This window comes from Elgaria multicarinata, chromosome 1 (assembly GCF_023053635.1).
Source record: "Elgaria multicarinata webbii isolate HBS135686 ecotype San Diego chromosome 1, rElgMul1.1.pri, whole genome shotgun sequence".
Lineage (NCBI taxonomy): Eukaryota > Metazoa > Chordata > Lepidosauria > Squamata > Anguidae > Elgaria > Elgaria multicarinata.
The window spans coordinates 4,453,574-4,466,462 of record NC_086171.1 but is presented as its reverse complement, the minus strand read 5'-3'; the positions used below and the strand labels follow the sequence as shown (position 1 = coordinate 4,466,462).

Genomic DNA, 12,889 nt, shown 5'->3' with positions numbered 1-12,889 from the left:
GGCTCCTGCCGCTTTAACTGTTCTAATGAAGAGGAAATTTCACCAGGTACGGCGTGCATGCAAATGACACCTGCTGAAATTCCCTTTTCTATGCAACTGTTAATGATACAGGAGCCCGGTCCTCCTTTTCATAGGGTCACCCTATAATGCAATAATTCTAATAACAATCTAAAAGACATGACACAAAAGAAAAGGGGAATTGGGAGAGAGGAGGAGTGGGGTGGGAATCAAAGTCAGGCACTAGAGATTCTTAGCAGCCAAGTTCAGCTGGATCTAAACTCAGTGGAAGGGCTGCTGTTTCCAGCCACAGTTGATCGCAGGAGGGAGCAAGGTTATTATTTATTACATTTACATTTCTATATCTACCGCCCCATAGCCGAAGCTCTGTCAGCTGCAGCTGCATTCAGACAGGATGGGGTGTGGGTGGGTGTATTTGACTGCTGTTTTCTCTCTATCTGATCTAGTAGGACACAATGTGCACTTTGAGAGATGGGCTCTTAATACTACTGCTCAAAAAGCCATATGCAGCTTGTCCATTTTGTGTGTGTGTGCTTTCCTCCCCTTAATACAGCCTTCCTCAACCTGGGGCGCTCCGGATGTGTTGGACTACAACTCCCAGAATGCCCCAGCCAGCTGGCTGGGGCATTCTGGGAGATGCAGTCCAACACATCCGGAGCGCCCCAGGTTGAGGAAGGCTGCCTTAATAGATACCCAGTAGTAACAAAGAAGACAGAAGAACTGGTGAGAAAACGTGGGAGGGTGAAGAGCAGAAGGCGACAGCGTCTGGGCCCAATCCACCGACGAAGCAGGGCGATGGCATGGTAATGGCAGAGTGTCGCTTTCAACCCACACCCACGTGGGATTAACTAGGGTGACCCTATGGAAAGGAGGACAGGGCTCCTGTATCTTTAACAGTTGCATAGAAAAGGGAATTTCAGCAGGTTCCATTTGTATATACGGGGAACCTGGTGAAATTCACTCTTCATCACACCAGTTAAAACTGCAGGAGCCCTGCCCTCTTTTAAATCTGGTCACTCTAGTATAGCTGCTGCACCTTTAACTGTTGTGATGAAGAGGGAATTTCACCAGGTTCTCCAAGGCTTGCGATCCGACCGTGCACTTTTTCTTGGAAATAAATCTCGTTGGATTTAGTGGGGTCTCACTTTCATGGAGTTCTGCCAAATTAATTTCAATGTGACCGTCCCCCACCGTCCCAGTCCCAAGGGCCCCAATTCAGGCTTTTTTAATTTATTCATTGCCTTTTTAAAAAAGAAAAGAAAAGTGGGCAGTCAATCCCACTGAGTTGACAGGGACCTACTCCTGAGTAAGTGCGCCGAGAATGGAAGACCAATTTTAAATGCTTAGTAAGCAGGGCTGGCGCTACCATAGAGGCGACTCAGGGGGCCGCCTAGAGCGCCAAGGTAAGGGGGCGCCGCACGCCGCACCTGGAAGCCGCTCTCCTACAGCGTCTCTGAGAGGACAGCTTCCGGGCGCGCCGTTCCGAAGCCACCCAACCGCCCCAGTGTCCTGGCTTCGCTTCGGCTGTCCACTCAGCCAAAGCAAAGCCAGGAGGCTGGGGCAGTTGGGCAGCTTCGGAACGGCGCGCCCGGAAGTCACTCTCCCAGAGCGGCTTCCGGCCAGGCGTGCCGTTCTGAAGCCGCCCGCCTGCCGGCCCCACCCACCCCAGCATCCTGGATTTGCTCCGGCTGGGCAGGCAAGATGGTGCCCAGTGCCCAGGTACGCTGGGGTGGGGATGGATGGGTGAAAGCAGCTCACCTGCCTAGTGTGCAAAATTGCCTGGCACCGGCCCTGTTAGTAAGTAGGGTGACCATATGAAAAGGAGGACAGGGCTCCTGTATCTTTAACAGTAATGTAGAAAAGGGAATTGCAACAGGTGTCAATTGAAGAGGGTGAAATTCCCTCTTCATCACAACAGTTAAAGCTACAGTAGCTATAGTAGAGTGGCCAGATACAAAAGAGGGCAGGGCTCCTGCAGCTTTAACTGTGTTGATGAAGAGAGAATTTCACCCTCTTCAATTGACACCTGCTGAAATTCCCTTTTCTACATTACAGTTAAAGATACAGGAGTCCTGTCCTCCTTTTCATATGGTCACCCTATTAGTAAGTCAACCGCCACTTTTGCGCCCTTTAGTAACGACCCGCTCCCTCCCACTATATCCCCGGCCTTCCAAGGAGTAGTTACCAAAGGCTGAAAAAGTGGCCGTCTACAATACTATTTACAACATGCCTTTCAAAGCTGAAGACCTTTTTATTCTCTCAGTATTTTAACACTTAATTTTAACTTAAATTTAAATTTTACTGTTCTAACTCTGTATGTTAACCTTATATCAATTCTTTTGCTGCGTGGTTTGATCCTGGCTGTGCTTTTGATACTGTATTTTGTATTTGTGTTTAAACACGGTTGGACTACTGCAACCTTCTTCTCTCTGGCCTTCCTTCTTCTCACATCAGTCCGTTGGTTTCTGTTCACCACTCTGCCGCAAAGATCATCTTCTTGGCTCGCCGCTCTGACCATGTTACTCCGCTTCTGAAATCTCTTCATTGGCTTCCAATTCACTTCAGAATCCAATATAAACTTCTCCTGTTAACCTTCAAAGCTTTTCACGGTCTAGCTCCTTCCTATCTCTCCTCTCTCATCTCACACTATTGCCCCGCTCGTGCTCTTCGCTCCTCTGATGCCATGTTTCTCGCCTGCCCAAGGGCCTCTACTTCCCTTGCTCGGCTCCATCCATTTTCTTCTGCTGCCCCTTACGCCTGGAACGCTCTTCCAGAACATTTGAGAACTACAAGTTCAATATCAGCTTTTAAAGCTCAACTAAAAACTTTTCTTTTTCCTAAAGCTTTTAAAACTTGATGTTGTGCAGACTTTATACTGTTAGTTTTACCCTACCCTGTGCCTGCTTACCCTACCCTGTGCCTGTTTGCATTCTCTTCCCCTCCTTATTGTTTTACTATGATTTTATTAGATTGTAAGCCTATGCGGCAGAGTCTTGCTATTTACTGTTTTACTCTGTACAGCACCATGTACATTGATGGTGCTATATAAATAAATAATAATAATAATAATAACCTGTTGTTTGTTGTTTTCTTACGGTTTTAATTTTTGTGAACCGCCCAGAGAGCTTCGGCTATCGGGAGGTATAAAAATGTAATAAATAAAAAAATAAAAAAATGTTGGCCGAGTAGGCCCATTCGAAGTCAGCAGGGGCTGCCTGTGTAAATGCGCCACAGGACGGGGAAAGATTTCTATGGCTGAGTTCAGACGACAACTAATCAACTGGGGAGGGAGGGATGCGTAATAGGAACAGACTGGGTAGGGTGACCATGTGAAAAGGAGGACAGGGCTCCTGTACCTTTAACAGTTGCATAGAAAAGGGAATTTCAGCAGGTGTCATTTGTATATATGGAGAACCTGCTGAAATTCCGTCTTCATCACAACAGTTAAAGGTGCAGGAGCTGTACTAGAGTGACCAGATTTAAAAGAGGGCAGGGCACCTGCAGCTTTAACTGGTGTGATGAAGAGGAAATTTCACCAGGTTCCTCATATATACAAATGACACCTGCTGAAATTTCCTTTTCTATGCAACTGTTAAAGATACAGGAGCCCTGTCCTCCTTTCTATAGGGTCACCCTAAGACTGGGAAACAACTGTTGGTTAGCGTGTCGTCGGAACTCCGCCTATTTCATAGAATCGTAGAATAGCAGAGTTGGAAGAGTTGTCAAACAAGCTTTAGGAATCATGAATATTTGAGGCAGGGTAACTCACTCAGGAAAGCCTATCTAAACGTGCCACAAGGACTGTCCATCAAATTGCAGGGGAAAAAGAACAAACAAGATCACTTGACAGCTCTTGCAGTTAAGACCATAGGATCATAGAATAGCAGAGTTGGAAGGGGCCTCCAAGGCCATCAAGTCCAACCCCCTGCTCAATGCAGGAATCCACCCTAAAGCATCCCTGACAGAGGGTTGTCCAGCTGCCTCTTGAATGCCTCTAGTGTGGGAGAGCCCACAACCTCCCTAGGCAACTGATTCCATTGTCGTACTGCTCTAACAGTCAGGAAGGTTTTCCTGATGTCCAGCTGGAATCTGGCTTCCTTTAACTTGAGCCCGTTGATCCTCCCACTGTGGGAGGATCGAGAAGAGATCCTGGCCCTCCTCTCAGCCCGCGGCTTCGCTGTTTTCCCCTTGCGGAGTAACGCCATGGGCGTCCATGGGACTACTCTGTAGTAAGCGGTCGGTTTTGTCTGGTTGGCTGCTACCTGGCGGCGCGGCGGCACCCTCGCCTCTCCGCCTCCCTTGGAGCCGGGCCTGGGCTGGGCTGGCTGGGCTGGGCTGCGAATCAGGTGCTGCCGGGGGAGGAGCCGCCGCCGCCGGAGGGATTGAGGCCAGCGGCCGCCGCCAGGAGCAGCAGCAGCAGCAGCATGAGCATGGCGGAGGGCAGGCGCGGAGACGCCCGGGGCAGGCGGGCGCGCCGCCTGGAGTAGAAGCCGGCGCGGCGGCAGCGCGCCCGGGGACTGCCCTCGCCCTGGGAAGGGCGCCGCGCCATGCAGCCCGGCGCAGCCGCGTGAACCGGGCAGGGAAGCCGCCGAGCCGGGCTGGGGCTCTCCGCCGGCGCGCCATGGCTTCCAAGGAGCGTCTGTACGAGCTCTGGATGCTCTATTTCGCCAAGGTAACGCGCCCCCCCCCCGCCGCCGCCGCGTCTCCTCCCTGGTTGCCTTCCCCCCCCCCAAAAAAATCTTTCTCTCTGCTTTCTCGCCTCTTGCAGCCCCCCCCAAACCGACCCCAAAGCCCCCCTTCCTCCCTCCCCAATCTTCAGTGGCCACCCCCACGCGCGTCCCTGACCCTGCTCCCTCTGGGTCTCTTCCTTTTGGTGGTTGGGGGGGGTCATTATTATTTTTGGGGGGGTCCGTTGCTGCGCCCCGCTGTTTCCCACTTTCTCTGTTCCCTCGCGGCGAGCACCTGTTAGCGCCCTTTCCCCTCGACCTGGCTGGAAGGTTGGGAGAGTGGATTACAGCGCCCATCATCCCCGGCTAGGCTGGCTGGGGGTGATGGGGGTTGTAGGAGCAGATATGGAGGGCGCCAGGTCGAAGAAGGCTGTCTTATTCATTCTGGGGGGAAAGGGGGGGGGTTATACCTGCTTCCTAAAACTTCTCTGCTCCGTAACCATCTCACCTGTCCAGTTTCTATCACCCGAGCCTTTCACCTTAACCCCCCTTTTCTTCTTTTCCAGCCTCCCTCCCACTTCTTCTTAAGCCTTCTCTGTTTCTCTTCCATAGAGACTTCTGCTTCCTTTCCCTTTTCCTGATTCGGGGGGGTGGGGAGGAGAGAGAGGGGGGGGGTGCACCTGCCGTCGCTCCATCGAGTTGCTCTCATAATTTGTACTTTCTCTCCGATTTCGCCGCCAGCGATATTCTCTCCTTTCCTGGCAGAGGTGTGCAGCGTCTCTCTCCTCCCCCCCCCCCCATACTGACTCAGGCTGCAGCACCTGTTACCTGAGTTTAAAAAGCAAACAAACTGGAGATTGAACCTGGGATCTTTTGCATGCAATGGGGGGGGGCTCTGTGCCCCCCCATTTCAAGGGAAACCCCTCCCCCCACCTCTCCTCATTTTGGTTACCTGTAATCCAAAAGGTTTCTTTGCTCCATGTGTTGGTCCTTTATTTGCCTCCCTTATCACCACCACCACCCATTATAGGGGCCTTGGAAAGCCCTCTTCCCTCTTCTGGTGTTGCATCCCATAATTTCCCTTCTGGTCTTCCGCTGGGGGCCCTCCAAGTCCTTCTATGGCTTTCTAATCTTAGGTTTTTGCAGTGGGGGGGGGAGATCCTTCTCCAGGGAAAGCAATCTTCCCCCCCCCCCCCGCTGCATTTTCTTCTTTGGAATCATGATGGCGGGGGGGGGGGATCCCTGTGTGTCGGAGGGGGGGATCTCTTGCACCCCTCCTCATCTCCCACCCCTCTTCCTTTCCCTTCGGTTCATCTTTCCCTTCCTCTGTTATCTCCATGCCTGTGAGTGTTGCCTTTTCTTTAATCGGAAGTATCTGTCTCTTTAGTTTGCAAATCTGCTTCCTCCGTTCTGTGGACTCCTGCCCAGTGTCAGTTATGTGCTGCCTCCAACCTCCCTGCTCCCCACCCCCCCTCCACTATTTCTCCCCACTGATCTTCTGAATCACCTTAGGAGCACTAGAAACCTAATTTTGCCCCCCCTCCTTTTCTTCTGGGTTCCTAGGGGGTTGTGTATGTAAGTCTAAGTGCTACTTTTCCTATGGTGGGCAAGTGTGTATAACCCACGTGGAAATAATGGGGGGGGGGCGAGGCACACATGAAAGCAGTTGGGTTCTTCTCCCCTCCCCTCCCCTCCCCAACCTGCTGTTTTATGCAAACAGAATTGCAAACTTGCAACCCTTTGTGACTTCTTCTGGGGGGGGGGGGGAAATGGGCCATCCGCTTTGTGCTGGAGCCTGAGGTGTGGTGCATACTGGATTTTGGGGGAGGGGGTTGGACTTGATGACCTTTAGGGCCCTCTCCTCCCTGGCTTAGATTTGTTTTTGTGCTGTGCAAACCAACGGGGCATGTCCACAATTCTTTGGGTTTGTTTGCTGCTGCTGTTGTTGCAAGGGTTTTTGGTTTTTGTGTTTTTTGCAAGGGAGGCAATCGGGTGATGAATTGTGAACCGCCCAGAGAGCTTCGGCTATTGGGCGGTATAAAAATGTAATAAATAAATAAATAAGCAGGCAGCTTGGGAATGGTGGGGTGGGAGGTGGGGAAGGGGTGTGCCCTCTGAAGCCAAAATCCTGGTCTACTTCCTGGGTCCTTTGCCTCTCTGTGTGCTTTGGCTGCCTCCTTGATGTGGCTTTGTTCGTTACTCGCCCGAGCAAGAAAGGCGCACCAATGTTTGTATGCGCTCCTTGCATGTGTCTCCGTGCAGCAGCGAGGAAGGGACCCAGGAAGTAGATCGGCTGCCCTGATCTTTGGCTGGCTTTTTCTGGAAAGCAATAAATAAAAATGCCGCGGGTTGGAGAGATTTGGATGGAATCCAGAAAGGTGTGGTGTCTCTAGGAAATCCTGCTTTTTGACTCTGACTGACAGATCTCTAGAGGCCCTCTTCTGAATGAGCAAGGGGTGTCTGTGTGTGTTTGTGTGTGTGGGGGGTCCCTACAGGTTGTGCAGACCTGGGGTCAAAAAGGAGAAGGGTTGAAAATGCATCGTGTTTTTGTTTTGGGTTTTTTGGGCTGGAGGTGTCAGTGATTCTTCTAGCAAAGCGTTTCATGGCCCAGCGCCCCCCCCTCCCCAAGATGTGGCAGAACTACAGCTCCCATCTTCCCTCCTTGGGGATAATGGGAGTTGTAGTTCTGGGGCATCTGGTTGGGGAAGGCTTTGCTAAAAGAATTCAAAGAGCAGTTTTGAAGCGTTGATGAACAAAGAGGCCAGGGAACGAGACAGCAGAGTGGGACTAGATTCAAAGAGTGTTTTGCTCATTTTATAATGCCTGGTTTCGACACCGGTGCGTTCTCTGATCCCTTCTACTTCCGATTCACTCATGGAAAACAAAGAATACTAGGTGTCAGTATTCCAGCATGAATGTGGAGGTTTGCACTTGTAGGAATAGGTGGGTTAACCCAGTCTGGCATCTTTGGGGGACAGAAAAGCTTCCAAGCCATGTAAAAGTGGACAGAGGCGGAAATAGTTTCACTGATTGCATCATGGTCGGGTCAACATCCCTGCCAGGTTCTCAATGTGATCTGTCCTGGGCCCAGTAAATATTATTCCGCTTACACTTATTGGCGAAATACCATCAACACCGATTCTGGCCCACTTGCATTGGCTGCCTATACGTTTCCGAGCCCAATTCAAGGTGCTGGTTTTAACCTATAAAGCCCTACACGGCTTGGGACCACAATACCTGATGGAACGCCTCTCCCGACATGAACCTACCCGTACACTGCGCTCAACATCTAAGGTCCTCCTCCGAGTGCCGACTCCGAGGGAAGCTCAGAGGATGGCAACAAGGGAGAGGGCCTTCTCAGTGGTGGCCCCGCAATTATGGAATGATCTCCCCGATGAGGCTCGCCTGGTGCCAACAGTGTTATCTTTTCGGCGCCAGGTCAAGACTTTTCACTTCTCCCAGGCATTTTAACAGCATTTAACAATGTTAAGTTTGTTTTTAATGGACCCCAGAATTGTTGTTTTTAAATAGATACTGTTGTTTTTATACTGTTTTTTATGTTTTTGATGGTTTTGTATATTTTTAATGTTTACTGTTTTAGCTTTTGTGAACCGCTGTGGGGCGGTATATAAATGTAATAAAATAAATAAATAAATAAATTTCTGGTATGCCTCCAACCTGGCCGTCACCAACCTGACACCCTCCAGATGTGTTGGACTCCAAATCCCAACATCCCCATCTGGCTGATAAAGGATTCTGGGAGTTGTAGTCCAACACATCTGGAGGGCACCAGATCTGGATTTCTCCCCCACCCCTACTGTTTTAAAAGCGTAATCCTTTGCATGTTTCGACCGGGGAGGGGGGGGGAAAGTCCTGGGAAATACTGTGAGTTGTAGGATTCCCCCCCCCAGGTCTAAACATGCACAGGATTATGCCCTCAGTCTATCTTTGCACTTCTGAGCTCCAACTGGGGTTGGATGTGGAAGATTTAGGGGATTTTCTTCTGCTGTTCTTTTGATAGGATTTGTATATTTAAAGAGAGCATGTCCCTTTTAAGTTGTGACGCTTGCAGAGCTCAGCTCTGTATTTCTCAGGATCATCTCTGATTTTATAAGAAACGACAATCAACCTTGGCTCCAGACCTTTTTCTCTCTCTTTTTACTATGGATATGGATTATCTCATGAATTCTTAAAATTTGCATGTCAAAGTAGGTCATCCTAATTATTCCCAACCTTTGGAGAGGGACTGGCGGGTCGGTGGCCAGAGTTTTGTTCTTAACCAAGGAGGCAAAGTGGGATCTGGAGTGAAATTTATTCACACCTCTCCCTGGGCCCTCTGTGCAGGGGTGTATGACTGGTGCACATTCACTCCTGTGAAGTCTTGTGAGTGATGGGTGGGCTGCCAAATGAATGGAGCGCAGGATTTGGCCTCACACCAACATCCTTTTATTTGTTTTATTATTTATTATTGCATTTTTATCTTGCCTTTTTTCCTCTAAGGAACCCAAGGCGGTGTACATAATCCTCCTCCTCTCCACTTTATCCTCACAGCAACAACAACCCTGTGAGGTGGGTTGGGTTGAGAGTCTGTGACTGGCCCAAAGTCACCCAGTGGGTTTTCACGGCCAAGGGGGGACTAGAACCCGGATCGCCTGTCTCCCAGTCCAACATTTTAGCCACTACACCACATGGGCTCTCAACTGTATCACGATTTCCTCCCAGTAGAAGTGAAGGCCAGAAGTTTATTTGATATGGGTGGAAACCTGGAGACACCGTAGCAGTGGAGAGAAACTTACAGTGCCATCCTATATGTGTCTACTCAGAAGTAAATCCTATTGCGTTCAGTGGGACCCTCCCTTTTAAGTGTGTATGAGACTGTAGCCTTAATGTGATATAAATATTATGTTCCATAGGCATTTTTATTGGCATACTTGTTATAATTTAAAGACAATAGTGTGTACTTTCCATATGTTTTTAAAATTTAAGAAAAAAACCGAGGTACTGATGCATTAATAGACTTTAGCAATCCCAGGACCTTTGCATGATAGGTTGATAACCACTCATCTGCAACTTTGAAACTGACGAGATTGCTAGTACAGCATTTGCGTTTAGCATCCATTCATTGTTTCTACTGAAGTTATTTAATGGAAAGATTTCCAAGGAGAAATAACACGCTGGTAAAATTTCCACGGACCCATTTTTGTCACACCTTACGTCCTACCTCATGGGGTTGTTGTTGTGAGGATAAAGGAGGAGCGTGTTCAGAGGAGGGCAACCAAGATGATTAGGGGTCTGGAAACAAAGCCATTTGAAGAGAGACTGAAAGAACTGGGCATGTTTAGCCTGGAGAAGAGAGGATGGAGGGGAGACATGAGAGCACTCCTCAAATACTTAAAAGGTTGTCACACAGAGGAGGGCCAGGAGCTCTTCTCAATCATCCCAGAGTGCAGGACACGGAATCATGGGCTCAAGTTATAGGAAGCCGGATTCCGGCTGGACATCAGGAAAAACTTCCTGACTGTTAGAGCAGTACGTCAATGGAACCAGTTACCTAGGGAGGTGGTGGGCTCTCCCACACTAGAAGCCTTCAAGAGGCAGCTGGACAACCATCTGTCAGGGATGCTTTAGGGTGGATTCCTGCATTGAGCAGGGGATTGGACTGGATGGCCTTATAGGCCCCTTCCAACTCTACTATTCTGTGACAGCCAAGAGATATTTCAAATAAATAAATTTCTTAGAACAAGGCCAGGGAGTTGCTTGACATACAAATAGGTTTGTGATGATGATGGGGGAACTGGAATGACCACAGCTTGGAAGTCCCACTGATGGCTTCTCAGAGTGGGGAGGAAAGCAGCGTTCATCTGTCAGGGATGCTTTAGGGTGGATTCCTTCATTGAGCAGGGGGTTGGACTCGATGGCCTTGTAGGCCCCTTCCAACTCTGCTATTCTATGATTCTATGATCCTCTTGTGCCTTTCTGTTATTTGGGTCTCTGGCCGTACCTATCTCTGATGGGCCCCTGTTGCTTCTGTGCAATGTCTCTGTGTTGGGTGTGGCTGGGTCCCTCCCTCCCTCCCTCCCTCCCGTGTCACAGCTGAAGCCAAATTGCCTGCCCTTGGAAGAGGTTGCCCGTTAAGACCTCTGCACGTGCCACTGCTCTTCTCTGCCTTCTAATAGTCTCGCTGGAACGTGTACGACAGGGGAAGGCAACCTGGAGCCAGCCAGATGTTTTGCACTGCAGTTCCCATCTGCCTCAGCCGGCATGACCAATGGTCAGGGATTGTGTTCTGCAATTCTCACCGTCCCTGATGCTGCCGACTATGGCTTTTCATTCCTCCTTATTCTGATGTTCAGGCTGAAAGCGGTACTTCTTATACAGCCAAAATGGCACCTCCTGCTTCAAAGAAGGCAACATCAGTGGAGTCAATGGGTGGGGTGCATCTCACCTACTCTTGTTGTAGGATGTCCCAGCTAGGTGTGAAGTTGTAAAAACAGGGGAGGAGAGAGGGGTGTGTGTGGCAGACTTGGTGGTGCTTTTTGCTAGACCTGCTTGGCCCATCACCTGGAGCCAGGTGCAAAGTGTGGTTCAGAGGGTCCCTACGCTGGATGTAAAAAAAAGTACAAATCCATACCTGCATTATTACAGATCAGAGATTCGAACACAGGCCTCTAAACCTGGCCAGCTAAGTTCTGCAAAGTTTTGGTCAAAGGCCGCCAACCGTACTCCTAATGTACAGGTGAGGCCCTCTGAGGCCGAGAGAGGAGCAATTAGCACAAATGGTTTTAATTTTTGTGAACCGCCCAGAGAGCTCCGGCAATTGGGTGGTGTAGAAATGTAATAAATAAATAAATAAAGTCAATCCCAACAGGGAATTCTTTTATTTAGCCATTTTATTTGCTGTCTGCAGTTAGACTGGCAAGAGCTGCCTGCCAATGCAAAAAGCCCAGACATCCGTCGGGAGATCGGCCGGGCCTTAAAACATCCAAAGTCGTAGTGAGTTCAAGAGTTGCCACCTCTGGCTAGTAGATGGAGTGACTGGGCTGAGGGTGACAAATGTACCATTCGGCTGAGGCCGTTTAGAAAGATCAGAGATTTGAACCCTGATTTCCTGAGTCTAGTCTCCATTTCAGACTCAGTCGTGGGTAGATGGGATAGAAGCCCAAAGATTTATAACTGCACTCCAGAATAGGTATGTTGCATTCTCCACGGCAGCTTTTGCTGCAAGGCCCGGGCCAAGTACGGCCGATTCACAAATGCCCCACCCCCCACCCCGCCATTTCTCTCTCCACCCCCTTCTTTTTTGGCTAGCATCCCCGCATTCGGCAAATCTCGTCTCCCACAACAAGATCTTTGTTTTCGTTGTGCAAAAACTGCGCGAGGCGGAGGGGAAAATTCCTCTTTTTGTTGTTGTGGCAAGAAGGAAGTAACTGCGGCTCGCAGCATACTAATAAAGCCAATTAAAGAAAATAAACATTTGCTTGAAATGAGCATCTATAATAATATTTTAAACAACCCCCCCCCAAAACGGGTACTTGGGGCTTGCTATTACACCCCAACACTCCTTGCTTCTTTTAGCTTTGTGTAGATCAGAAGATAAAAGTAATGGAAAAGGAGGTTTGGGCTTTTTTAAAAAAAAATCTACATAGATAAAGAACTGGGTCGTGCTATGGTTGGCTAGTGGTAAAGTTTATCTTGAAATACATCACTTAAGGCTGCAGAATTGCAGTTGCTTTAAAAAACAGCAGCGCTTTGCACATATGTAGCTAGCCTGCTGAGCTTGTACTAGCCCAGTTTCTGGCATGCTGTTTTTTCCGTGTGCACAGAACTGAAGCTTTCTAACCGTCAACCCTCCTCCCCTGCGGCCTGAAATGGTCCCTTCCAAGAGAAGCTGAGCTTATTTATTTTTTACATTGATCTCCTGCCTTTCTGCTGAAAGGTGGCACTCGGGGCGGCTAACAATAATAAAATACAATTAAAGCACCACTTAAAAACAAATTAAAACAAGCAATGTAATGACAAATTAAAATCTCCATTAAAAGAGAGCAATAAAACCGCGCCAACCAATTAAAAACCCTTCAGCAACAGGCCAGCGTTCATGTCCAAGGCCAGCTTTGTAGAATCATGGAATTGGAAAGGGTCACAAGGTTCATCTAGTCAGTGGTTCTCAACCTGGGGCGCTCCAGATGTGTTGGACTGCATCTCCC

At 49.2% G+C, this 12,889-nt stretch overlaps 1 protein-coding gene across 1 annotated transcript in view; it reads left to right on the top strand.

The window, feature by feature from the left end:
- Positions 1 to 4,623: 4,623 nt before the first annotated feature.
- NBEAL2 (neurobeachin like 2) overlaps positions 4,624 to 12,889 on the top strand; it is a 234,755-nt gene continuing 226,489 nt past the window's right edge. The window contains exon 1 of the mRNA XM_063122418.1: positions 4,624 to 4,690. Within this exon, the coding sequence (XP_062978488.1) occupies positions 4,640 to 4,690 (51 nt within the window). The 5' untranslated portion in view covers positions 4,624 to 4,639. The remainder of the gene's footprint in view (positions 4,691 to 12,889) is intronic.